Raw genomic sequence first — 27,061 nt, forward strand, 5'->3', positions numbered from 1 at the left:
TTTGGGCCACATCTAGTGACGGTCAGGGGTTAGTCCTGGCTATGTGCTCAGAAATCGCTCCTGGCTTGGGGGACCAGATGGGACGCCGGGGGATCTTGGTCCATCCTAGGTCAGTTGTGTGCAAGGCAAACTCCCTACCGCTGCGCTATCGCTCCGGCCCCTCCCTGCATTTTTGAAGGCTGTTCTGCGGGATGCTGACACCCCACTGCACCCCACCAGGTAGCCCTGGTGCTGACATGCCACTGCACCCCTGCTGCTCTGTCTGCTTGGAGGCCCAATGCCTGTGCCAGTCTGGCCTGGCATTCCTGGGCACCTCCTGGCCCCTCAACTTTCTTTTTTATCTTTGGGGCCAGAGAGATAGCATGGAGGTAATGCATTTGCCTTTCATGCAGAAGGTTGGTGGTTCGGATCCCGGCATCCCATATGGTCCTGAGCCTTCCAGGAGCGATTTCTGAGCAGAGAGCCAGGAGTATCCCCTGAGCACTGCCGGGTATGACCCAAAAAAAAAAGAAAAAGAAAAAGAAACTTTCTTTTTTATTTTTTTTTAACTTTCTTGATTGATTGGTTGTTGGGCCACACCCAGCATCGGTGGTGCTCAGAAATCGCCCCTTGCAGGCTTGTTGGGCAACTGTATGGGATGCCAGGAATAGAATAGAACGGGGTCCCTCCCAGGTGGGCCACATGCAAAGCAAACACCCTACCACTGTGCTATCTCTCTGGGGCCCCTCCCCTCAACTTTCTGGTACCTGAGCCAAGCCCTGAGCCTGGGGACAGCCCTGCTCCTTCCTGCCCATCCTCCTCCACCCACAGAGAGGACAGGCAGGGGTCCAAAAGGGGGTGCTACAGCATCAGCTCCATCCTCCACTGGTCTGACCTTCCCTTCCCTTTACCGCCCTGGACGCAGCAGCTTCTGTGCTGATAGCCCCGTTAGTGCCCCTTCCTTTTGCTTTTCCAGCACTGTCTGCACCTAGGCTACCCAACTCTAAATTGTCCTGAGCACTGGGCACCCTGGGGTCCGTCCAGCCCAGGGCACTAGCTCTTAGAACCCTTGCTACCCTTCTCTGCTCTGCTCTGCAACTGCTCTGTGCTGCCTCTCTGAGCAGCTCCAGTCTCCCCCCTTCTCTCCTCCAAACTTTGGCTCCAGGCCGGCCGACACCACGAGTTATTTCCCTGCTATTTCCCGGCCCTGAGCTCTTGGCCCCGGCACAGCTGGTTTCCTTTAGGAGTCTGGGAGGAGCAGCCTGGCCGGCCGGGAGTGAGCAGCACAGGGAAAGGCAGGGCTGGGGGCGCCGGGCAGGAGAAGCACAGGACAGGAGCGGGACCCACCCGGGGGTCCCCTGGCACCCCAAAAAGAGGGGGGTGAGTGTGTCGGAGTGAGAGGGGGAAGGGATGGAAAGGGGAAAAGGGAGGGAACCGGGATGGGGGGAGGGGAGCTCTGCTGAGCTTTTCTTCCCTGAGGTGGTCTCGTGGCCTCCCAGTCCCAGGGGGCACAGCATGGGGTACAGAGAGGCTGGCCCTTGAGCGCGGGAAGCCGGGGTGGGTTGGGTCCAATTCCAATCCTGCCTGGCCCCTAGAAGAGCAGAGAACCCCTGAGGACCCCAGCATCATGCGGCCGCTCCTGACCTTGCTCCTCCTGGGCCTGGCAACAGGCTCAGCCCCGCTGGAAAACAACAAGATCCCCAGCCTGTGTCCCGGGTACTCCGGCCTTCCAGGCACGCCCGGACACCACGGCAGCCAGGGCCTGCCTGGCCGTGATGGTCGAGACGGCATGCCTGGGACTCCCGGCGAGAAGGGCGAGGTCGGGAAGCCGGGTAAGAGCAAGAGCCACTTGGTGGCCACTTGGTGGTGGTTCAGACTCCCAGGGACCTGGAGACCTTCGCCCTTAGGGAGCTCTTCCCAGGGCCATGCATGACTCAGCCCTGAGCCCCAACTCCTTCACCCCATTCTGGGGTCCTGCCCTGGAGCCTAGGGGCCTGCCTGCCCCAGCCCCAGGAAGAGGTGGCTAGAGAGGTTGAGGGGCCAGGAGGGACTGGTCACACACAGAGCACACCCTGACAGTTCCCCTTACTCCCCCCATCCTGCAGGACTCCCTGGGCCCCGTGGGGAGCCCGGGCCTCGGGGCGAGGCAGGGCCCATGGGGGTGGCCGGACCTGCAGGAGACTGTGCAGTGCCCCCACGCTCCGCCTTCAGTGCCAAGCGCTCTGAGAGCCGGGAGCCCCCCGAGTCGGAAGCGCCCCTGCCCTTCGACCGCGTGCTGATCAACGAGCAGGGCCACTACGACCCTGCCACGGGCAAGTTCACCTGCCAGGTCCCCGGAGTCTACTACTTCGCTGTCCACGCCACTGTCTACCGCGCCAGCCTGCAGTTCGACCTGGTGAAAAACGGCCAGTCCATTGCCTCTTTCTTCCAGTTCTTCGGGGGATGGCCCAAGCCCGCCTCACTCTCCGGGGGTACCATGGTGAGGCTGGAGCCCGAGGACCAGGTGTGGGTGCAGGTGGGTGTGGGTGACTACGTTGGCATCTATGCCAGCATCAAGACAGACAGCACATTCTTGGGGTTCCTGGTCTATTCTGACTGGCACAGCTCACCTGTGTTCGCCTGATGCCCCTAAGTCAGTGATGGCTGACCTTTTTGAGCCCGAGTGTCCAAACTGCCGCACAAAACCAAAGAATTCCCTCAAAAGTGCCAGCACGTCAATTAAACCTTAATAACAGGATTTTAGTATCTAAAAACTATGTGGCACACGCCGCATATCTTAATTGCGGACCTTCCTGAGTGCCAGCTGCAAGGCCTTTGCGTGCCACTGCTGGCACGCGTGCCATAGGTTTGCCATCACGGCCCTAAGTAATCTGGCTCAGAGGGGAGCAGCAGAAACCACCTGGGGAGGAGTCGGATTCCCAGCATCCCATATGGTTCCCCTGCCAGAAGCAATTTCTGAGCGCACAGAGTCAGGAGTATCCCAAGTGCCCGAGTGTGACACACACACACACACACACAAAGAAACCACCTGAAGAGGCCTGCTCCCCCACATGTTGTGGATGACCTCAGGGGAGTGAAGAGGGACCAGGGACAAGGCTGCCTGAAGTCAAGGCTGCTGGGCACCCGGGCAGGCACCGGGGACTTTGCCCCTCCAGCCCTGACTGTCAAGGTGGAGTGCTCTCTTAATGCTTTTCTGGCTGCTCCTCCATCTGTCCCCCATGTTCTGGGACTCTTTTTCCATGATCATTCAATAAATATAAGTTTCTTTCACTGGTTTCAGCTTTTTTTTTTTCCGTTAGCGGAAGACACTCCAGTTTTAGGGGTAGGGGCAGGGAGTGGAGATGGACAGAGGAAAGGGTCAAGAAATGCTGGTGAAATAAAAAAAAAAAAAAGAAAGAAAGAAAGAAAAAATAAATAAATATTAAAAAAAAATACAGGTGAGAAGCCGACGAGATGGTGCTAGAGGTAAGGTGTCTGCCTTGCAAGAGCTAGCCAAGGAAAGGACCACCCCTGAGCATCAAACGGGTGTGGCCCGAAAAACCAAAAAAAAAAAAGAAAAAAAAAAGAAATGCAGGTGGGGAGCCAGAGAGATAGCATGGAGGTAAGGCGTTTGCCTTGCGTGCAGAAGGTCGGGTGGTTCAGATCCTGGCATCCCATATGGTCCCCTGAGCCTGCCTGGAGCAATTTCTGAGCATAGAGCCAGGAGTAACCAAACCAGAGCGCTGCTGGGTGTGACCCCAAAACAAAACAAAACAAAACAAAGCAAAACAAAATGCAGGTGGAGGGGCCGAAGAGATAGCATGGAGGTAGGGCATTTATCTTGCATGCAGAAAGACGGTGGTTCGAATCCCGACATCCCATATGGTCCCCCAAGCCTGCAGGAGTAAACCATGAGCACTGCTGGGTGTGACCCCAAAACCAAAAAAAAAAAAAATCCCAGCAGGTGGAGGGGGAGCAAGAAGGCCCTCCAGGGTACCTGACTGTGGACAGATCAACCCTCCTAACTATGGGGCTCTGGCCCTCTTCTGCAGAAAGCAGGTCATCAGAGGGACTGGGTGGAGCCCCTTCTCCACAAACACACCCCCTCTCTGATCACCACAAAGCTGCCTCCGCATCTGATTTTTTTTTTTTTTTTTTTTTTTGGTCACACCCGGCGGTGCTCAGGGGTTACTCCTGGCTGTCTGCTCAGAAATGGCTCCTGGCAGGCACGGGGGACCATATGGGACACCGGGATTTGAACCAACCACCTTTGGTCCTGGATCGGCTGCTTGCAAGGCAAACGCCACTGTGCTATCTCTCCGGGCCCCGAATCTGATTTTTGTATCCAGGATTTGGGTTTGAGCTTGGCACCATAGGAGCATCACTAGGGAGCCCCACTGAGCACAGTGCCTCAAGTTGCTCTTGAGTGCTGCCAGGATGTGCCCCCAAACTAAAACCTTCTTTGCAAACATGAGGCCATGAGTCCAATCTCCTATAACCAGTGATCATTAGCAATCACCCGAGATCATGCCCTGGTCTTTGCAACAGCAGCAACACATGTCCAGGAAAGGAAAAGCCTAAAGAAAAGGAAAAAGGAGCCAGGGATTTCATTCATGACCACCCTGTCCTGGCTACCTGCCTGATCCCCCAGATGACTAGAAAGCGATTTCTGTTCCCCCAGCCAGAAAAGTCATCCAGGAGACAGCCACAAGGGGGCGACCCGGCTTCAGGCTGCTGCTCCGGACAAGAGAAGTAGGGCACAGGCTCCCATGGAGTGTGTGAGAGGAAGGTATCAAAGTCAGGAGGAGGAATTCCAAATAAGGGTGCGGGGGAAGGGGGTCTTCGCAGAAAGGAAGCTGACCTTCTCTCTCAAATGTTTATCCTCTCATTAAACAGAGACTGGAAGGAGCCGAGCTTGCCTTATGCCGGGCTCCTCCTGCACTGGCCCCCACTGAGCCAGTCTGGGTGGGCAGCGCCACCAAGTCTGAGGTTAGCCACAAGGCGCCCAGGCTCCCCTCCTATGAGCAGAACCAGCCCCATGCAGCCCCCCGCCAACCAGGCCAGGCCTTTTCCAATCAGAGCAAGAGGGAGTCCCTCCTCTATATCTTGCCCACCCCAGTGGCCCCCTGGTCTCTCTCCTCCCCTTCCCCAAGGCAGCACCAGGCAATGAGCGCCCAGAGCCCACAGGAGCCAGGGGCCATAGCCCCTGATGGTCATATGAAAGCAAACCTGACCAATGGGGATAGGCCATTGAAGTGTACTTCAGACAGGCTGGAGGTACTGGACTTGAATTCTGCTGGCCCTCCAGTCAGTGCCTCATGTGCCCCAGCAGGCCCATGCTGATGTGAGGGGTTCAGAGAGCTGGATGCAGGGTCACAGGAACCTCACCGCCCTCCTGACATGATTGGGGAGGGGACTGGCTCCAGACACTTCCTGCATTTGGGCCCAGAAACCAAAATGCCTGGGGTGGGGACATTTTCCATCAAGGCTGCATCCAATCACACCCGCCTGGGCTATCCCAGAGACACAGAAGCTCCCCAGGCTGCAGTGGTGACCCCAGCTGTTCCCACATGCAAAGAAGCGCCCAAGGCCATCAGAACTGTCAACAGAACTTTAATCACAGCATTAGGGTGACAGGCCCCTGGGAGCTGTGTACCCATTGTAGAGCAGAGTGATGTGAACCATCTGTAACCCAATATCAAAGTCAAGAAGAGGGGAATGTGGCTTTTCTCTGTGGCAGGGAGCATAAGGGCTGTAAGAAATATGGGCACCCCTTCTGAGGCCCCCAGTGGAACCAAGGTGCTAGAGGATTCTTGGTCCCAAAGCCTAGTGTCCATGCCCCTCCACCAGGGTGGCCCCAGCAGTGGGCTCAGGCTAGGAGGGCACCTGGCCTAGGAATGTGGACGAGAGGAGGTGGTGGCATTGGGGTACCTGAGAGAGGAGTCTCTAAAACCCAGGCTCTGGCTGAATACAAAGATTCAAGATGTTGCTCAAGCCCAGGAGTTGTCCAAACACTCAGATACAGTTATGTGCTGGGCTGAAGAAGCTGGAAAGAAAGTGGGGATCCAGCAGGAGGGATCCTGCCGATCCCCTACCCCTCTGAAGCAAAAAGAGAAGCCCTGATGGGGAACAATGAAGCTGGTATCTGGGTGGCCTAGACAGAGGCCACCGCCGAGTTCTCAGGGTTTGGTGTAGTGCCGCACTCACCGCCCTCAGCAGCACCAGGACTCTTTGGGCAGGACAGCAAATTCGGGTCAAGGGACCATTCCATCTCCTGGGGCGGTATGGGAGGCGTGGCTGGTAGCTGACCACGTCCCCACGCTGCTGCAGACCTATCCCTGTCTGCTGAGGACGCAGTGGGCTAGGGCAGCGATGGCTGCTTCAGAGGTAGACGTTGAGGGTCTGCAAGATGCTCCGGCGGCACAGCGGGCAGTTGCGTTGGAAGACCGGGTGCTGCATGAGGATCTCGGTGCAGTCCTGGCATAGACACAGGTGCCGGCAGGGCAGCAGCAGCACGGTCTTGCTCTGGTCCTGGCAGATGACACACTTCTTTCTCTCCTCCTGCTCCTTAAGCAACTTCCACGGGTCCTGCCCCACATCAGGTTCCTCCTCATTGAGCCTCCTACGACCACAGCGGGTCTGCCTCCCTTCCTCCTCTGCTGGCTCAGCAGAGGGCCCTGCTTCAGGAGGAGAGTCAGGTCGCCAGGTCCTGGCCTGGGGAATCCTCCTCGGGCTACCCTGGGGGGCTCCTGGGGCTCCTCCCCGGTTTTGCCAGCTAGCCAGCTGCAGGCTGCGGCTCCAAACACGGTGCCAGGCCTCCACACTCAGGACCAAGCGAGACAGCCGCACCACGTCCTCTCGAAGCCTGTGGTAGGATGGCCGGGCTTGGAGCTGCCCAAGTATCCGAGTGGTGAGCCTCAGGATGAAGTCGGGATGAAGCACCACCAGCACGCAGGCCAGCAGCAGGAGGCCGGTGAGATTGACAAGCACGAAGCTGGCCAGGAGGCGAGAGGCTGAGGCCAGCATCTCCAGGGCCAGCTGGCAGGGGCTCCAGAGGAGGATAGCCATGGCAACAGCGTTGCTGGACATGTGGGCCAGGAAGGCAGCCACCACATCTGTCATCCTCCACACTGGCCCCATCACTGCATCCCATAGAGCCAGCACCAGGGCAAAGAGGTTCTGGGTGCCAATGAGACAGATGTTGACCAGGCTGTTGATGACGTAGGCCACCAGGCTCATAGCAATGGTGCAGACATCGCCTGCCTGGCGCAGCAAGGTATGTCCACTGGAGACCACGTTGAAGATCCCTCGGTGGAGAAGCTCCCGGCTCCGCAGCGCCCCGTGAGAGGCCAAGTGCCCCAGAAGCTTTAGACTCTCCAGGCCAGAATAAAAGCTGTAAAGTAAAGTACACAGAGCCTGCAAGCCCCCACAGGTGAAGCAAACGAAGGCCTCGACCAAGGCCAGCAACGAAAACAGGACTCCGCGGCCCAATTGCAGGAGGCCAGTCAGTACCGAATGAGGCAGGTTGTAGATAAACGTCAGCAGCCAGGCCAGAGAAGTCAGCAGGGAAGACACCAGCAGAAAGTTGAGGTCCAGAACCAAAGTCAGCACGTCCAGTACCAGGCCCACCCCATTCACCACCAGGTACAAGGCCTCCATGGTTAGTGGAGTTATATGGAGAGTAGGGCGAAGGAAGACCTGGCTCCAAGTCGAGGAGGATCAGATGTCAAGGTCACTCGTCAATACTGAGAAAGGATTCCAAATTGGTGGGGAGTGTCTTCAGGAGAAATGTCGAAGAGAAAAGAGTCATCTCTGAGTTGGGGAGAAGAATCAAGAATCTGAGGAAGGAGGAAGCAACTTAACGGCGGGCTCTTTCGAAGGAAAAAAGGCCAAGCATGTCCAAAGTCGAGGTGAATCGAAGATGGAAGAGGAGCTTCAGTGGTCAAGGCCTGGTGGTGGTCTCCATAGCAGGACAGAGGTTGATGTGTGTGATCAAGGGGAGACCAGGAACAGACAGACAGCTGGGAGTTAGTTGGGCCGGGCCGGGGCCGGGTGGGGGGCGGCGCAGGCTGGGCGCGGGCTCGTGGCCCAGCTACGCGGGTGCCCCGTCCCCGCCCGGCCCCCGTCCCCCCAGCTCGCGACACTCTGCGCCCCAAAACGGAGCGGGGAAGCGAATCAGTCCCAGCAAAGCCCAGACGCAGCTTCCAGCCCACTGGACGCCGCCATCTTGAGTGTGGCGAGGCGGGACGAAGGAGGCGGGAAGAAGGGCGATTCTAGCCAATCAGAAAGCGGCAGCGCCGGAAGTGCCAGCTGCCTATTGGTCCGTTTGAAGAGCGCCCCGGCTTATTTACTTTCCAAAGCCAGGGCCAGGGGAGAAGCAGATGGAGAGCCCGGAAGAGCGGTGACGTTGTTTGGTCATGTGACCTTCGGGGCGGAGCCTAACTACACGGCACCGCCCCTTAAAGGAGCAGAACTTTAGGAGCCGGAGCGATAGATAGCACTGCGGTAGCGCATTGGCCTTGCAAGCAAGCAGCCGACCAGGACTGACGGTGGTTCGAATCCCGGCATCATCCGCTGTGTGCAAGGCAAACGTTCTACCGCTGTGCCATTGCTCCAGCCCCTAGTGAGAACTTTTTATTATTATTATTATATTAAGTCAGTTTATCATTTGTATTCGTTTTGTCATGGGACACACCTGAAATGCTCTTTTTTTTTTTTTTGTAGATACTCATTTTTTTGTTTTTTTTTTTTTTGGGTTTTTTTTTTTCCTTTTTCTCCTTTCTTCTTCTTGTTTGTTTTGTTGTTGTTGTTTGTTTTTTTGGGGGTCACACCCGGGGGTGCTCAGGGTTATTCCTGGCTCTACGCTCAGAAATTGCTCCTGGCAGGCTCAGGGGACCATATGGGATGCCAGGATTTGAACCACCGTCCTTCTGCTTGCAAGGCAAACGCCTTACCTCCATACTATCTCTCCATCCCCCCCTTTTTTCTTTTAAATTGTTTTTGTTTTTGTTTTGGTTTTGGTTTTGGTTTTTGGGTCACACCCGGCAGTGCTCAGGGGTTATTCCTGGCTCCAGGCTCAGAAATTGCTCCTGGCAGGCACAGGGGACCATATGGGACGCTGGGATTCGAACCGATGACCTCCTGCATGAAAGGCAAACGCCTTACCTCCATGCTATCTCTCCAGCCCCGCTTTTAAATTGATATTTATAAACTCTAGAAGGAATCCTCCCAGATGGGTTTTTTGTTTGTTTTGGTTTTGGTTTTGGTTTTGGTTGGTTTTTTTTTTCCCCCACAGAACCACGTAACAAGAATCATCTTGTTCTGCCTTATGAATTGAGGGAGGAAAAAATGGAGGGTACAAGGACCAAACTGTTGTATGAACATTAAGTGAAAACAAAAAATGATCAGACTCAAACACCAAACCCAAAGTCAATGACAACAGAATAGATACCCAATCTACAACAAGGGCTTACTTCTGACTGCATTCAGGGTCATGTTTGGGGAATCGTATGGGGTGCTGGAGATTGAACCTAGGTTGGCTGCGTACAAGGTGAACAGCCTACACACTATTATCTCTCCAGACCCATATATATATATATATATATATATATATATATATATATATATATATATATATATATATATATATATAGTGCTGCGAGTAGAGTGTTTGCCTTGCACGTGGTCAAACTGGATTCCCCATCATTCCATAGGATCCTAGGATCCCATGAGCACGGCCAGGAGTGATTACTGAGTGCAGAGCCAGCAGTAGTAACCTCCCAGGCAAGGCGTTTGCCTTGCACGCATCCCAGTTCTTTTTCTTTTTTGTTTTGTTTTTTGGGTCACACCTGGTGACCCTGACAGGCTCCAGGGATCATATGGGGTGCAGGGAATTGAACCGGGGCCCTTTCCAGGTTGACTATGGACAAGGCAAACATCCTACTGCTGTGCTATCACTCCAGCCCCATGGGCCCAGGTTTGATTTCTGCAGCCCATTCCCCATTCCCACTCACCACCCCCCACAGCCTGCCAGGAGGGATTTCTGAGTGCAGAGCCAGGAGTAACCCCTGATTGCCTCCAGTGGTCCTCCAGATGTGGCCCAAAAACCAAAAGGAAAAAGTAGTAGTAGTAGCCTCCCAAAATCTCAGAGTGTCCCCCCCCACAAAAAAAAAAGGAAAACAATTGGGACTTTTCTTGGGAGGTTGGAGAACATCCAGGTCCTTGGGGAGGTCACCCTGGGGGATAACTCCAGCATGCAAAGCTTGCGCTCGAGCCCTCTGAGCCTTCTTCCAGGCTTCCATTTCCGCTTGGATCCATCAGTGACCCCGTTCCTCCTAAATCTGCACCATCCCCTGCTGAACTACTTCCTCATCCTGGACAGCTCCAGGATTACACACCCCCCTCCCCCCACCCCCACCCCCCCGCCCTGCTGCTTCACTCTAGGGGACCAAAATCAAACTCAGTCTGCAGGGGGCGCAGTTGACCAATGCACCTGCCACCGGCAGAAAAAAGACTGAGTTTCCAGTTCCTTGAAGCCAGTCTTTTCATTAGTTCAGGGACCAAAGCTTCCCGAGACCGGATTCTTTCTCATCCTAAGTCACCTTGAAGGAGACATAAATTTAAATGCCTAGGAGAGCCTGCTGATGACTTATCCTTGGGCAGGCAGAGGTTACCCTATAGCCATATTTCTTGTGATAGAAATGAGGTCTAAACACTCCTAATTCTGGTGTCGAAGAGATAAGATGGAGATAAGGTCCTTGCCTTGTGCCTGATCTCAGCTCAAACCCTCCATATTGGGGCCTGAGTGATAGGGTTGTACTTGGGAAAACCTGTTTGTTTTTCTTTCTTTGGGGGGGGGGGACACAGAGACTCTCAGGTGTTACTCCTGGCACTTTCTGCTCAGAAATCATTCCTGGCAGTCTCAAGGGACCATATGGGATGCCAAGATTTGGATCACCTGTCCTGGATCAGCTGTGTGCAAGGCAAACGCCCTACGCTGTGCTATGTCTCTGGCCCCAGAAACTCTTATTTCTTTTTTTTTTTTTTTTTTTTTTTTTTTTTTTTTGGGTTTTGGGTCACACCCGGCAGTGCTCAGGGGTTATTCCTGGCTCCAGGTTCAGAAATTGCTCCTGGCAGGCACGGGAGGACCATATATGGGACGCCGGGATTCGAACCGATGACCTCCTGCATGAGAGGCAAACGCCTTACCTCCATGCTATCTCTCCGGCCCCAGAAACTCTTATTTCTAATGAAATAAAATTTAGCTTTCTTCCATGTATTTTCATGACTTGCCAACTCTCTGCCTTCTTCTGGATGCAGTGTCATTTTACGTGTGTCGTTGCCAGTCTATTTCTCCAGTCATCTGTTGCAGGACATGTTCAGAACTTGCAGATTCGGGGCCGGAGAGATAGCATGAAGGTAAGACGTTTGCCTTGCATGCAGAAGGTTGGTGGTCCCGCGTCCCATTGGTCCCCGGAGCCTGCCAGGAGCGATTTCTAAGCGTAGAGCCAGGAGTTACCCCTGAGCGCTCCGTATGTGACCCAAAATCAAAAAAAAAAAAAAAGGGGAACTTGCAGATTTGGGAACGTGTAATAGTCACCCCATCTGAGATCCCTACCTGTAGCCCGGTGCCCCTGCCCTCCTGCTGCCTGGCTGTCTGGTCCTTCCCCACCTCAGCAGGACACTGACCCCAATGAGGGCTCTGAAATCTTCAATAGCATTTGCTACACCTCTACTTTTTGTTTTTGTTTTTTTTTTTTTTTTTTGGTTTTTGGGCCACACCCGTTTGACGCTCAGGGGTTACTCCTGGCTATGTGCTCAGAAATCGCCCCTGGCTTGGGGGGACCATATGGGACGCCGGGGGATCGAACCGCGGTCCTTCCTTGGCTAGCGCTTGCAAGGCAGACACCTTACCTCCAGCGCCACCTACCCGGCCCCAGCCTCTACTTTTTGTTGTTGTTGTTGTTGTTTAAATAATATATTTAAGCACCATGATTACAAACATGTTTGTAGTTGAGTTTCAGTCATAAAAAGAATACCCTACACCTCCACTTTTGAGAGGATAAATGCTTCCTCTTTCAGAAAGCCTTCAATGACTTCCCGGTGCATAGAAGTGCTGATGTGTTTATCTGCACCCTGGGACTTGGCAGATGCTCTTAGAACCCCCTCACTTATCTGACACGTCCTCACTTGTGGGAAGCCCAAGTTTATGACCTTCCGGTCTCCAGCCCCTGCCTCAGAACTTGACCCCAAGGAACTGTGCTTTGCGGGGGAGGACAGACGAGAAGCAGTGCATTGTCTTCTCTTCATCTGGAATCTTCTCATCCTGAGTCACCTCTGCTTCCCCTGCAGTGCAGTCAGCATCAAGATGAATCAAGTCTGGTCCTTCCTGTCCTCAGGCCAGAGAGGACCACAGTGGAGGAGGGGCAACAGTTTTGAACACCAGGCTCCAGAGGGTGTTTGCAAAGCAGAGACACACTGGAAAAAACCTCCAACCAGACTGGGAGAGTGAGAAGAAGGTTAAGACCTGGATTCAACAGTGATTTGGTCCCCTGAGCCCTACCAACCTCCCCTCCCCAAAAGAGTAAATTCTACAGCTGTCAATTTCCTGAGAACACCAGGTCCTGCCTACCCCACCATGTCTTCAGACCCAAGTATTCTTCCAGGGCCTATATCCTCCCAGGATGCCTTCTCTGCACTGCTGAGAGAGAGAGCACAGCGACACTATTAAATACCAACTGTTTGCCCAAGCCTGGATGTCTAATAAATGACTCTCCCAGAGGTCTCTGGGGGGGGGAAGAATGGAGATGGGGGCCAGAGAGATAGCACAGCAGTAGGGTGTTTGCCTTGTATGCGACTGACCCAGGGCAGACCCAGGTTCGATTCCCGACATCCCATATGGTCCTCTGAGCCTGTCAGGAGTGACTTCTGAGCACAGAGCTAGGAGTAATCCTAAATGAGTGCCACAGGGTGTGGCCCCAAAACCAAAATAGAAAAGGATGGATATGAAGGGCTTGGGCTTCCTGAACAAACCCCTCCAACCAGCCAGAACCCCTCAGGCCTCCCATCAGGCCACCTCTATGTGAGCATTACTTGCTCAAAATTCCTTTCTGAGAGGGGCTGGAGAGGTGGTGATAGGAGGTAAGGCGCCTGCCTTGTTAGCGCTAGCCTAGAACAGACCACAGTTCCATCCCTCAGCGTCCCATATGGTCCTTCCAAGCCAGGGGCGATTTCTGAGCGCATAGCCAGGAGTAACCCCTGACTGTCAAATGGGTGTGGCCCAAAAACAAAAGAAAAACCCTCCTTTCTGAGAAAAATTCAATGGTTGTATCTGATGGGAGACCTCTCTCTTCTCTCTCTGCTCATGCTTTGCACCCCTACAATAACGCCATCTTGGCATCCTTCTCCACACTTCCAGAAAGACCCCACAAACTGTCTACTGCCTAGGATTTGGGGCTAGTCCATCTGCCACTTCGTCCCCGGCTCTTCTGACTAAATCGGATAGATGACAGGAGCTGGATTGGGAAATGCTGCTGATTCACAAGTGCGTTCCTTGGGCGATGTCAAAGTGAGAGCAGTAGAACCCTGGCACTGTTCACATTCACCCTGCAACTGGGCTGGAGTCCCAGCAGGGCGGCTGTAGGCCTTTTCAGGGGGGCCTCTGTCCTTTCCCTTTGCTCAGGTTCTGCCATAGGGAGTGGCAGACGCTGTGGAAATAGATGATCCCAGAGGCCAAGTTCAGCGCAACACAAACACAGTCCAGAAGTGTCCCAGCGAATCTGTGTATGTCTCTGTTTCAGGCAGGCCCCTGGTCCAGACCCACTAAGGCAGTGGCCAGTTCTCCCAAAGCTCCCCTGGGGTACAGCTATAGTCAGGAACAGTCCAATTCACCTCCCACCTGGGCTCCTTCTAGATCAGCTCCCAGCCCTCCACTGTGGGGTGCTGGCAGTTCTTGGGGGAGAAAACCAAAGTGACAAACTGGCATGTTGGCTTCTCAGGGTGGGGGGCAGAAGCCCCGAAAGCAAGCACCTCTCCCAGCCTTCCCTGGGGCCCAGGCCTAGTCCAATCCAAACAGCCTGAGGATCTTTCTCCCAGGGGTGGTGGTATTTTGGGGAACGGATGTGAACTTCCTTGAGGGGGAGAGGTCTGAGATTCTAGCATCCTGCTCCCGCCCCCCACATGCTCTGTTCTCCCGACTGTGGGGGTAGGAAGTGGGCAGGCTGAGGCCCTGAGAAGCCAGACTGGTGCCAGCCAGGATTTGGGGAGGGGGGGACAGAACACATGGGCGAGGGGGGGGTGTCTATAGCAGGAGGGGAGAACAGGAGACCTCAGTCCTGTCCTCAAGCCCAAAGACTGACCAGGGGAGATTTTACCCTCTCCCTGCAGCCATCCACTACCCTGCACCCCCCAGATCAGCTCCCCCCAATCCCCCCTTCCAGTGTGGGGCTGGGCTCAGAAACGGAGGCTGGCCAGGAAAGGCTCAGAGATGGGGTTGGGGCTTCCGGAGAGCCCTGGGTCCGCCCCGCAGCAAAAGGTCTGAGCATTTATGGTAATGTTTGGGTTAGTGCTCCGCCTGCCTGGGCGCTGGGCCCTGGGCCCCTGAAGATGTGGGTGCTCCTGGGGGCCCTGGGTCCGGTCCACAGGGAGAGAGGGTCCTGGAGAGACAGGAGTAGGGGGGTGGACAGTCCCTAACCAGAGGGCTCAGCTGAACAAGGATTTGGAGGGGACGGTCATGCCCCCCAGCGCGCCCTTCCCACCCACCCCCTTCCCGCCCAGCTTGGGGTCCCTAGTCCCGGGCACACCCACATCCTCTTTCCCCGCGCCGGGAGCAGAGGCTAAGGCTCCCAGGGGAGGCCTGGAATGCTGGGGGCCTGGGAACAGCCCCGCCGCCCCTGGGAAAGGCGGTTCGTGGGAATCCCACCAGCCCCCTCCCCAGGAGTCTTGGAGCCGGACCCCGACACCGCCCTAGGGGGGCTCTGTGGGCGCCTGGCAAGGTCCGGGCACAGGCGCGCTCGACCCCGGGGTTCTCGGAGCAAGCAGTGACGAAAGTCCCTCTCCCCCGCGGGGCTCCCGCATAAGTCACCCCATTGTCTGGCCCCAACTGCACCAACCGCTCCTGCACAATGGGCCCCTTTGCTGCTCGGGTGGGGACCCACTCACACAAAGGCGGTTTTTCCAAGTTTAAAAATAGTCCCTCCTCCTCCTCCCCAGTCTCCCCTGCGAGGCCTTCCGTGGGGGGGGGACCCCAGCCATCCCATCCCGACCACCGCACCCCCTCTTCCTGCCCTAGGTCAGGTGTGGGGTCTGGTGAGGCAGTGTCTGGCGAGATAGGGGCCGTTTCCCCCCATTCAATCTCTCCTTCCCCCCTCCTTATCCTGTTTCCTGAGTGACAGCAGCCCCCCACCTCCAGCTCCCCTGTTTTCCACACTGTCCCCACACACTGCTTCCTCTCTCGCTCCATCCTGGAAACACTAGGGCTCCTCCAAGGGCTTGTGTCTCCTTCCTTCGGGGCCAGATCTTGGGGCTTTCCCGGCTTCCTCACCTGTCCAGCTCCTCCTTGCAGCTGTAAATGAACCTTTCTCAGCTTCCTTCCTCCAGCCTACGTCTTCCCACAGCTTCCAGGTCAAGGCCAGAGGGGTGGTTGGGGGGCTGTGACTCACTAGCCGGCCCCCCAGTCAGCCCTTGTGGGTCTTTTGTCTTTTTTTTGGGGGGGGGCACACCCGGTGATGCTCAGGGGTTCCTCCTGGCTGTCTGCTCAGAAATAGCTCCTGGCAGGCACGGGGGACCATATGGGACACCGGGATTCGAACCAACCACCTTTGGTCCTGGATCAGCTGCTTGCAAGGCAAACGCTTGTGCTATCTCTCTGGGCCCGGGTCTTTTGTCTTAATGCTCGGAAAAGCATGTGGTACCAAGGACTGAACTAAGGCGTCCTTCATGCAGAGCCTGTGCTATGAGCCCTTTGAGCCATCCCCAGGGATGTTCCCAATATGGGCGTTTTAGTACTGGATGTCTCACTTTTTATTTTATTTTTTTGGCTTTTTGGGCCATACCCAGCAGTATTCAGGAGTTACTCTTCGTTTTGCATTCAGGGGTCATTCCATGGGGACCAAATGGGATGTCTGGGTTTGAGCCTGGATTCACCTAATGCAAAACAAATGCCCTACCTACCCACTGTAAGCTCCAGTTCCTGGATGTACCACTTTTTACCATGAGGGCCCTACCTGCCTTTGCTGAGACAGTACAAAGAGAACTTTCTCTATCTTTCTGTGTCTCAGCTGGTGTTCAAATCTGTATGGGGTGACCCAGGAGGGCCCCACCCCAGCCGCTCCTTTGTCTGAGGGACCACAGAGACTGAGTGCCCTGCCCACATGGCCCCCATCTGAGCAGGGCTGCAGCCAGGCCTACCAGCATCCTCTTCCTCTCCTGCTGAAGCCCTGTTGGCAGGCCCACCACTGCCACTCCTACTGCCCTGTCTGGCTCTCTGTTCTCTCCTGCAGAGTGCTCCAAAAAATGCCAAAGTGAGCCCCCAATCTGGAGGGTCCACACCCCACCCTCCCTCCAGAGTCCCACCCAGTTCAGCAGCCTAGAGAGCAGGAGCAGGTGTGGTCCAGGTCCCCCTGTGCTCACCCTCTCTCCCCTGCACTGCAGAGGCCATCCCCCCACTTCACAGCCTGGGGCGGGCAGAAATGCTGGGCACTGCCTGTCCTTGGTGGTTTCTCTGCCGGCAGGAAAGCAGGATGATTAGTTAATGGTGTTAAGTGCAAGGACGCATGGGGCTGGGAGACGAGGCAGGGCTGGGCCTGCTCTGGGCTGACCTGGCCAACAGAGCAGCCTTACATTGATTGCTTTGGGGTGGGGGTGCCAGGCTCTTGTCCGTCCTCTCCCTTCTCTCCCCCTCTTGGCCATCGTGGCGCAATCTCTGGCACTGATGCCGAAGGAGGGAGGAGGGGGGCAGCTGGTCTGGCCAGCAAGGTGGCAGCTCTGGTCTGTGTTTGTGTCTGCGTCATGTCAGGCGTCTCAGATGCAGGAGGTCACCTGCGATGGATGCCCAGGCACCCACAGTTCTGCCTACCCCGCCCCTAGACAAGGGCAGCCTCCAGCCTCCACCTTCAGCCCTGCCTCTAGGCAAGACATCCACTGCCCCCGCCCAGAGCCTCATTCATTTTATTTTTATTTTTCTGGTTTTGGGGTCACACTCTGTGGCATTCAGGGGTTACTCCTGGCTTTGCGCTCAGAAATCGCTCCCGGCAGGCTTGGGGGAACCATTCCAGAGCCTCATTCATTCAAACTGGAACACCAGACAGCCAGACGGGGGAGTTTGTGCGGGTGGGGGGGTGCCCCACATTTTGATGCTTCTTGCTCTAGTTCCCAACTTCTGAGTCCCAATCAGTGGTGTTGGGGGAGTCTGAGGAGGACTCACAGGAGAAACTGTGTGGGGTGAATGGCGTCCAAGAAAGACCCCTCCCCACCCTAGACCTCTCCCCATTCTTGTCTTCCTTTGGGCAGAAGAAACTGAGTCCCAGCCTGGGGCTCCAGAGTTAAGAGGTTGGGTGCGATTTCTCCAGGCCTTCATTCATTCCCAAGGGCCCGAACTTTTTGGGACCTGCTGCCAGCGGGGATGCTTTTCAAGAACAAAAATTTACTCAGCACCCCCTTGAGAAGAAAATCTAAGCGAACAACCAGAAAGGCCCCCAACACACCCCATAGTAGTGGCAGCGAGGCTGGGAGGTTGGGATAGAGGCGCGCCCCTTCCCACTTTGGGGGAGACTGCGGATGGGCAGCAGCAGTTGTGGGGGGGACCTCTGGCAGGCTCGGACCCCTCTATTCCGAGCAGGTACCTCCCGGGGCGCGGCAGGCCTGATTCCTGCCAGGCCTGCGATGGATGCTGGAGCCAGGCCAGACGGCAGGGCCGCCGCAGTGGAGCTGGAGCGCACGGGAGGAGGGTGGGTGGGCAGGCAGGCGGAGCGGGGTGCGCCCCTCTCTGGGACCCCCAAAGCTGAGTGTCCCCTGGAGGTTGGGTTCGGGGGGTGCATGCAACCCCTTTCGAACCCGATTCTGGATGTCAGTCCTGGACACCTGTCACGCCCCGCGCCCGGCCGGCATGGGGGGCGCGGGTCCTGCGGGGCGCTGCACCCGGGGCTCGCCGGCGCCCGGACCGCCCCCTGGGCTGCGGGGCGGGGATGGGGGCCCCCTCCCCCGCCCCCCTGACGTCAGCCCGGGACGCGCGAGGCTCCTTCACTCGGCTCTGGAGCTCGCACCGGGAACATGAGGCACCCCCGGCTCGCCTGCGCCCTGCTTCTCGCCCTGTGCTGCTGCCGCTACGCCGCGGGTGAGTGGCTCCATCCCGAATCAGGGCCGGGCCCCTGCACCCCTCTCTGCAGGGTCGGACCCCTGCACCCCTCTCTGCAGCCCCTTTGCAACCCCAGGACCCTGGGATTCCGGAGGCGAGCAGGCGCCTAGAGAGAAGAGGAGAAGAGAGGGGCGCACCCGCGCGCGCGTCTTGGGGACCGGCAGGGATTGGGGCGCGCACCCCAGCCTGTTGCTGGGAAAGGCAGTTTCTTCTCTCCCAGATGGGGAACCCCAGAACCCCGAAGCTCTCCCTCCACCGGCTCGGAGCCAGCCTGGAGGTGCACAAGCTTGCTCTAGCACCCCTGGGCGTGGGCATGGCTAGGGCGCACCCCTTTTCCCCACTCCAGCCGCCCAGGGGAGGCGATCACAGGTGTCCGGGACGAGGAATCGAGGCGTCCCCATCTGGACCTGGCCACCTCTTGGCAAGGGGGTCCCGCCCGCGTCTCCAGCTCCGGCCTTGCTTCCAGCGCCCGACGCTGCCCTTGTATGGCACTTGTAGTCCTTGGCCCGCTGCCCCGTCGCAGCCGCTGTCCGCTGCGGAAGGGGAGGGCGAGGCAATGCCAGCTCCTGGCCCCCTGCCCGGCCCGCCGCGTCCCTGGGGTCCCCCCGGCGGCCGCCTGTCCAGCTGACTTTATTTCAGGGGGAAAGGGCTGCAGGGCACAGGCAGCTGCTGGCCCAGCTTCTCCCTCAAAACCCGCTCTCCCTGCGTTTTTGGAGAAACCAAGGCAGGAGTGCACAGTGGGATCAGGGCTGAAGACCCTTCCCCTCCCGTTGTCTGGGGTCTGGGGCTAGCCCCAGTGGCACCCCGGAGGCCAGTCAGAAGGGTGACATCACTCCGCAGGCCGGGCAGCCACTGGCACGGCTGACATCACTGCTGCTCACAGACTGGCCCTTGCCCTGACCCTTGCTTGCTTTGGGTGCTCACAAGGCCCCAGGAGCAAGGGTTTTGGGGGTAGAGGGGTGTGAGCCTGCTCAGAGAAGGGGAATGGAGCTGTTGGCTCAGGTTGGCCCACTGGTTCTTAGGGGGTGTGTGTGGGGGAGGTTTGGGGGGCAGAAGGTAGAGTAGTGAAGCCTTCCCTGCATGAGGACACAAAGGGGTCTGTATGCCCCAGCTTGGCACATGCCCCGCATTCTCATGCGCTGAGCTCACTGGAGAGGCCCTGGAGGGCGCGGGGAGGAAAGGGGCTTCCTCTGGGGCACGTGCCTGCCTGCCAAGCCGACCTGGAGGTCCAATGGCCTGGAACAGTAGCAGACCCAGTGAATAAGTTCCTAATGCCGAGACAGCAGCTGCAGGGATAAGGGATCTGGTGGCAGAGTCAACTGACCATAGTGGAGGGCCCCTCTCTCGCCCCCAGGTGTGCCCGGAGAGGAGGCACTGCCGGAGCCAGAGCAGCTGGAGGTGGAAGTTGGTGGCACGGCCCTGCTGCTATGCGGCCCCTCGCATGCTCCTCGAAATATCAGCCATGCCGACTGGTTCTCCGTGAGTGACTGGGCTGCCGTGGGAGGCTGGTCCCCCAACCCTCGCCTGTGCCCCTCACCTCCTCCGCTTCCCCTCAGGTCTACAAGGAGAAGCAGACGCCCATCTTCCGGGTACACCAGGGCCAGGGCAAGAGCGAGCCCGGCGAGTACCAGCACCGGCTCAGTCTGCAGGACCAGGGGGCCACCCTGGCCCTGAGCCACGTCACACCCCATGACGAGCGTGTGTTCCTGTGTCAGGGCAGACGTCCCCGCTCCCAGGCGCACCGGATCCAGCTGCGAGTATACAGTGAGTGCCCTTAAGGGTGGGCAGAGGGGGACGGGCAGCGGAGTGGGGCGTGGCAGGGGTGCCATCACCTTGTTTCTCTCCACAGAAGCCCCCGAGGAACCCAGCATCAAAGTCAATGACTTGGGCATTTCTGTCAACAGTGAGGAGCCTGAGGAGGTCAGTAAAGGGGCTGGGAAGGATGTGAGGGTCAGGCAGAACTGGGACAGTCCTGCTGGGCAGGGGACTCAGCCTTAGCCTCCCTCCTTAGGTGGCCACTTGTGAGGGCAGAAACGGGTACCCCATTCCTCAAGTCGTCTGGTACAAGAACCGTCACCCCCTGAAGGAGGAGAAGAACCGTGAGTCCAGCATCTGTCTCTGGAGGGTTTTCTTGGACTTCTTTTGGGAAAAGGGGTTTGGGGGCCACATCCAGTGGTGTTTGGGGGAGACGGACCATGCGGTGCTAGGGTGGAGCCAAGAACCCACATGCAAATGTGCTGTAGCCCTTTAAGCCTCTCTCTGGCTCCTGTTTGACTTTCTTTTTTTTTTTAATGGGGGCACACCCGGTTGGGCTCAGGGCCTGGCCCCATGCTCAGGGGTCACTCCTGGCAGAGCTTGAGGAACCATATGGGGTTCCTGCTGTGTGCAAGGCAAGTGCCTTAATCTCTAATCTCAGACCTCTATTTGGCTTTTTACAAAAAGCCCACCAGGACTGCTGGAACATTTTCAACAGTACAGAAAGACTCAGAGGAGACCTGGAGAGATAATATAAGGGGAAAGTTTGCTTTGCATGTGGAGAGTCCTGGTCTGAATCCCCAGCACTGCTTAGGTCCCTGGGCATCCCCAGGAGTGATCCCTAAACAGAACCAGGAGGAAGCCCTAAGCACAGCTGGATGTGGTCCTAGCAACCCCCAACCCCCGGAAAAAAAAGTCTAGACAGCAGGCTTCCTGCCTCAGACCCCACCCCTAAAGTCCAGTGAGTGTGTGTGATTCCAAGTTTGTTTCTATTACAGGAAACTACCACTATGTGAATAGTGTTCTTTTTTTTGGGGGGGGGGGGAGGGCATGCATGGCAATGCTCAGGTCTTACTCCTGGTTCTGCACTCAGTAATTACTCCTGAGGGGCTCGGGACCATATGGAATACTGGGGATAGAACCCGAGTAGGCTGCAAGGCAAGTGCCCTCAAGTGCAGTAGTGGCCTTATCATCCTTAACTTTATATGGAAAACATTTGAGTGATCTCAGATCCAAAAATATAGAACACACCAATCTATGCTAAATGGAATGCTCTGCTTTTGGACTGTGGGAAACCAGTACTTATTCATACAGGTAAATTTAGCAAGGAATATATAGGTCTATAATTTTGGGGCAACGTAGCACAGGGGTGAGGGTATCTTACATGTGGTCAACCTTGGTTTAATCCCTAAGCACCATATGATTCCCTAAACTCTGCTAGGTATGACCTAAATCAAAATTATTCTGTAAAAAACAATTTTTGGTTATTATTTGGTCCACACTACTGGTGCTCAGGGATTACTCCTGACTTTGCACAGGGCTCACTCCTGATGATGCTCAAGGGACCGTATAGGGTGCCTGAAGGACCATGTGGTACTAAGGGCCTCCAGCCAGCATGCAGAGCCTGCTCTGTTTTCCTGAGTGTTTCCTTGGCCTCTTGTCTTTTTGTTTGGTTTTGGTTTTGTTGTTGTTGTTGTTGGGGAGGGGTCACACCCAGCAGCGCTCAGGGGTTACTCCTGGCTCTTCGCTCAGAAATTGTTCCTGGCAGGTTTGAGGGACCATACGGGATTCTGGGAATTGAACCTGAATCTGTCCCAAGTCAGCTGTGTGCAAGGAGAACACCCTACTGCTGTGCTATTTCTCCAGCCCCTGGCCTCTTGTCTTGTGCTTCTCTCAAATGGGTGCACTGAGAGTGCTCTGGGGCTCAGGGTGCCTGGATGGGCCCCGTATGCTCTCTGCTGTGCCCTATCTCTGGTCTGCACTGAACCACTGGGTCTCCTGCAGACCTGCTATTTTCCTCCTCCTCCATACACAGGTGACATCTACGGACAGTTTGGGTGGTGATATGGGGAAGAGGGCCAGGGGTGCTTCCTGGCTCTTTTCCAAACAGTCGTGCTGGGGCTAAGAAACTAGTGTCCATGTAGAGATCTGTCTTGCCCCAACACTAAAAATTCCTTCCTGGAGTTCACTCCTGGGAAGGGAGCACGGGCAGAGGGGTGAGCCACATGGGGGTGAGGCCCGAGTAAAAAACTAATCACCAAACAACCAACCAACCAAACAAACAACCAGTCCCAAACTTCCTGTGCTCTTAAGGATCTAGGCATGCTGGCTTTGACTGGCCATGTTCCTGGCTTCCATCCCCGGCTCTGAAACATGGAACCAATGGGTTGCAGGGGTCTGGCCCATGTTGGTGGAGCTGAGCTGGGCTGAGCCACTGCCTCCTCCCTGCAGATGTGCAGGTCCAGTCCTTCCAGGTGGTGGAGTCCAGTGGGCTGTACACGCTGCGGAGCATCCTGAAGGCCCGCCTGGGGAAGGCAGACCGTGACGCTCGATTCTACTGCGAGCTCAGCTACCGCATGCCCAGTGGGAATCGCATGAAGGAGTCCCAGGAAGTCACAGTGCCTGTCTTCTGTGAGTAACTACCCAGCACTGGGGTGCCTGGTGGCCATGCAGCCCTGCCCTCCTGGCCCCCTCCCCTGGCGGAGAGTCACTCCCACTGAACCCTGCAGATCCCGCAGAGAAAGTATGGCTGGAAGTAGAGCCCGAGGGGCAGCTGAAGGAAGGGGACCGTGTGCAGATCCGGTGTCTGGCAGATGGCAACCCCCAACCACCCTTCACCATCAACTGGAAGGTACAGGGAGGGGTCAGGAGGGGAGACTAGCCTGGACAGGTGCATGCAGAGGCTCGGGCTCACCTTGGGTCCCCCTGTAGAACCTCAGCACAGCAGAGATGGAGGAGCAGCAGACGGAGGAGAATGGGGTCCTGGTGTTGGAGCCCGTGCGGAGGGACCACAGTGGAATCTATCAGTGCCAGGGCCTCGACCTAGAGACCACCATTTCACTGCAGAGCGACCCCCAGGAGCTTCTGGTCAACTGTGAGGCACAGGGCTGTGGTGGTTCGGGGTGGGGTTGTGTCCCTCCTGTACCCCCGACTGACCCCATGCCCTGTCCCCAGACGTGTCTGATGTCCACGTGAGCCCCCCAGTTCCTGTGAGCCAGGAGGGCGGTAGCCTCAGCCTCAAGTGTGAGGCTCAGAGCAATCTGGCCCTGGAGTTTCGGTGGCTTCAAGAGAAGGTATCGTGGGGGCCGGAGAGATAGCACAGCGGTAGAGCATTTGCCTTGCATGCAGAAGGATGGTGGTTCGAATCCCCACATCCCATATGGTTCCGAGTCTGCCAGGAGCGATTTCTGAGCGCAGAGCCAGAAGTAACCCCTGAGCACCAATGGGTGTGACCCCCCCAAAAAAAGAGAAGGTATTGAGGTGGGTCGGGGACCTTGGTGTGGCTCCTGGGTGGGAAGGGGTTGACCTGCATTCTCGTCTCCCCCAGACAGGCCGGGTGCTAGCCGAGGAGCCTGTGCTCCAGCTTCAGGACCTGAAACGAGAGGCAGCGGGTGGCTACAGCTGCTTGGTCTCGGCGCCCAGTGTCCCGGGCCTCAATGGCAGCAGCACGGTGAATGTCACCATCTCGGGTGAGGCGCCGAGTGGCGGGATTTCAGGCTCTGAGGTGCTGAGATGTGGGGAAAGTAGGCCCTGGGGTGCAGCTCACGTACCCCCATTCTTCAGGCTCCCCGTGGATGGTGCGGAAGGAGCAGAGGATGCAGGTAAAAGCGAACACAACGTTGGACCTGTCCTGTGAGGCGTGGGGATACCCCCGGCCCAACATCTCCTGGACCGTGGAGGGCGCGGTGCGTGCTTGCCTACCCCTCTTCCTCTTCCCGGTTGGACACCTGGCCCCTGCTCTCCCCACTGAGCCGGAACTCATCCCTGTAGGTCAGTGAAGCCGACCAGGGTCCCCAGAGTGTGGTGAGCATCCTAAGTGTGCTCGTGACTCCAGAGCTGCTGGACACAAATGTAGAGTGTGTGGCTGCCAACGCCCTGGGCCGTAACTCCACAATCATCTTCCTGGAGTTGGGTGAGGTCCCGTGCTGGGGGCCAGGTGTACCTGGGGCTGGGCCCTGCTGGGGCTATTTCTAACCCACTCCCTGAACTTCACACCAGCCACCGACACAACCCCTGGTCTCAGCTCTGCCACTGTGGGTCCCCATCCCAAAGAAAACAGCACCTCCACAGGTGAGTCTGGCCCAAGGCCCCACAGGAACCCCCAGCAGGGGCAGGGGACATGCGTGACTTGTGTGTCTTTGGGACAGAGAAGAAGCTGCGGCCACCGGCAGAGAGCAAGGGTGTGGTGATCGTGGCCGTGACGGTGTGTGTGCTACTGCTGGCCGTGCTGGGTGCCACGCTTTACTACTGCTACAAGAAGGGCAGGCTGCCTTGTGGGCGCTCGGGCAAACAGGAGATGTAAGCAGGGTACACCCCACTCAACCCCGAGCCCGCTGCCATGGACCACAATGTCCCCTGCCCTGGCCTGATTCCTGCTCCCAGTGGCCCTAGTACTACAGGGCCCTTCAGTTGGCCCAGAGTCCTTCCTAGTGGCCCCTCGGCCAGTTGCCAATCTCTTGCTCCCTCCTCCTCCTCCCAGCACGCTGCCCCCGCCTCCTCGTAAGAGTGAATTTGTAGTTGAAGTTAAGTCAGATAAGCTCCCCGAAGAGATGGGCCTCCTGCAGGGCGGCGGCCAAGACCAGAGGGCACCAGGACAGCAGGTAGGAGGTGGTTTGGGTGGGGGGACCAGGGTCTTGCTCTGCCCCAGGGGGCCACCAGGCCTGAACACTTAATAGAGCATGGCCCAGCCCTGACTCAACTACAGCTACCGGAAGACAGGGTGAGGTGGTGACAGAGGAACCATGGAGAGAGGGGGGCTTTCAAGGCCAAGCACAAAGGCCTGGCTAGCACACTCCCACTACCAGGGCCTGGGCGGAAAGGGGGCCCCTACTCTCCACTCCTTTCCCCCTCGCCCCCCTGCCCCCCAGGCTGCTGCTCCTAGATCATCTGCTTTTGTGCCATCAGCAACTCCCAGCCCAGGGCTGGGCTCAGTTCTCCCCAACTGCTCCTTTTGCCCTTTCCAGGGAGAGAAATACATCGATCTGAGGCACTAGCCGGACCGAGGACCCAGGAATCAATGCGTCCTTCCCTTTGCTGCGTGAAACATTTCTACTCCGCTCCCTGCACTCAGGATGGCCAACAAGCCCAATACTGGAGCAGGGGCCCAGCTCCTGCCCAGCACTTCTCAGGTTCCTTCGTGAAGCTAGACACGGCACGGCAGGGATGTTAACGGCACTAGTTTCAACTCACCTGGCCTGGGCCACAAAACCCCGTGGCTCTACAAACAGCTGCCCTGCTCTTGCCTCTGGAGACACTCCTTTTGCGTGGGGGAAGGGATAAAGACAGAAGCTGCCGGAGCTCACTGCTTCCTCAGAGGACACTCAGGGTTCTTTGCCCTCTCATAGGATCATGTCTAAAACTGACAGGTAGTGGGAGAGGGGAGGGGACAGAGGCCCAGGCTGTCCTTCCTGGGATAAGGCTGTGGCCACACCAGCGCTGAATAGCTACCAGCTGGCCCCGCCTGGCCTGAGAAAGACCCCAGTGCAGAATGGTACTGAGGGATGAAAAGCGGCTGCGCTTTGGGGAGTATGTCATCTGTATGTACCTGTTTGTATATATGTGTTCGGGTGTGTAAATTGTTCCCATTTTTATATATATGAAAAATAAAGCTTATTGTCCCAAGAAATCTTACACGCTCTTTTTTTCTTTTGGTTTTTGGCTGGGAGTGGCTCATGAGTGACTCCTGACTCTGAACTCAGAAATCACTCCTGGGCAGGTCCAGAGTACTGTATGGGATGATGGGGCTTGAATCTGCGTTATCCATGCGTAATGCCACTGTAACACACTCCAGCTCAATGCTGTTTTTCCCTCTCTGGGTTGCATCTGACAGTACTGGATGGATGTCAGGGTGAGTGCATGGTTTGATCCTGGGTCTTGTGCAAACAAAATGGTCAAGTCTCCTGAGTAACCTCCAGCCCTTTTCACTTTGTTGGTGGTGCTAGGGAACCAGGGTCCCATCCCACATAAACACATTGCCAGAGACCTCTCTAGGGGCCCATGGCATCTAGGGGCCCATGGCATCTAGGGCGAGCCCACGGAAAGGAACTGAGGCCCTGTGGAGTCAGGACAAAGCTTTAGGACCCTCACTTTCTTGGTGCAGAGAGGCACTAGGGTGGGCAGGAGTCAATGGGGGCCGGGCAGCCACCAAATGCATAAACCTCAGCAAGAAGTGGCAAGAATTCCAGTTGGTTACAACAAAAGAACTTTATTTAAAAATATTTTTAACAGATGGATGGTTGAAAAAGCTCTTTAGTTAACTGTATATGGGAATGAAAAAAATTAATAAATAACATTAGTATAACAGACCTCTAAAACATTCATACATTGGCAAAAACAAAATGGGCTTCAAATGACAATGGATCTTAAAGCTCTGCTATTCTCTGTAAGAATATTTACCTTCTGTTTTTCTTCTTTACAGGGTGAGGATGATTAAATACTGCTAATATAAATCTTTTTATATTAATGACACTTTTATTTTAAAATAGTTCACAAAAATCTCATCTAAGCTCTTGCTTTAATTTTAACACTGATATACAAATCGGGACTGTTGGCTCTGGAGAAAGCAGTGTGTCGTCCTCTCCAGCCCCACCCAGGCCAAAAATCCAGACCCTGAATACGGACACCTTGGAAGAAAATGGTTTCTAGCTTCCAACTCTACTCACGGGCAGGGGGGGGGGGGGAAGGACTGAAAACAGAAAAGATTTCAATAAAACTTCTTTACACAAGGAACCACTTTTCCTCCCCCCTCCCCCTGGAATGCACCATAGTTCTCACGCT

General features: G+C 56.2%; 3 protein-coding genes across 4 annotated transcripts; 2 read left to right on the forward strand and 1 right to left on the reverse strand.

The window, feature by feature from the left end:
* Positions 1–1,606: 1,606 nt before the first annotated feature.
* On the forward strand, positions 1,607–2,720 carry C1QTNF5 (C1q and TNF related 5). Its single transcript, XM_049778004.1, has 2 exons — positions 1,607–1,811; positions 2,085–2,720. The coding sequence occupies exons 1-2, from the start codon at positions 1,607–1,609 to the stop codon at positions 2,600–2,602; spliced, it is 723 nt and encodes a 240-aa protein (XP_049633961.1). The 3' UTR covers positions 2,603–2,720.
* A 2,835-nt stretch (positions 2,721–5,555) lies between these two features.
* On the reverse strand, positions 5,556–8,190 carry RNF26 (ring finger protein 26). The gene has a single exon (XM_049777937.1). The coding sequence runs from the start codon at positions 7,615–7,617 to the stop codon at positions 6,340–6,342; it is 1,278 nt and encodes a 425-aa protein (XP_049633894.1). The 5' UTR covers positions 7,618–8,190; the 3' UTR covers positions 5,556–6,339.
* Positions 8,191–18,190: 10,000 nt separating this feature from the next.
* MCAM (melanoma cell adhesion molecule) lies at positions 18,191–25,910 on the forward strand. 2 transcript variants are annotated; one of them, XM_049777919.1, is made up of 16 exons: positions 18,191–18,289; positions 19,665–19,789; positions 19,867–20,074; positions 20,160–20,230; positions 20,322–20,409; positions 22,517–22,696; positions 22,795–22,916; positions 22,997–23,159; positions 23,240–23,358; positions 23,613–23,754; positions 23,849–23,970; positions 24,056–24,197; positions 24,284–24,355; positions 24,433–24,583; positions 24,765–24,885; positions 25,249–25,910. In XM_049777919.1, the coding sequence occupies exons 1-16, from the start codon at positions 18,226–18,228 to the stop codon at positions 25,276–25,278; spliced, it is 1,920 nt and encodes a 639-aa protein (XP_049633876.1). In that variant the 5' UTR covers positions 18,191–18,225; the 3' UTR covers positions 25,279–25,910. The 2 variants fall into 2 exon arrangements, with proteins under 2 accessions (XP_049633876.1, XP_049633877.1); XM_049777920.1 differs by lacking the exon at positions 24,765–24,885.
* The last annotated feature ends 1,151 nt before the right edge of the window (positions 25,911–27,061 follow it).

Source organism: Suncus etruscus, chromosome 8, assembly GCF_024139225.1.
Source record: "Suncus etruscus isolate mSunEtr1 chromosome 8, mSunEtr1.pri.cur, whole genome shotgun sequence".
Classification (NCBI taxonomy): domain Eukaryota; kingdom Metazoa; phylum Chordata; class Mammalia; order Eulipotyphla; family Soricidae; genus Suncus; species Suncus etruscus.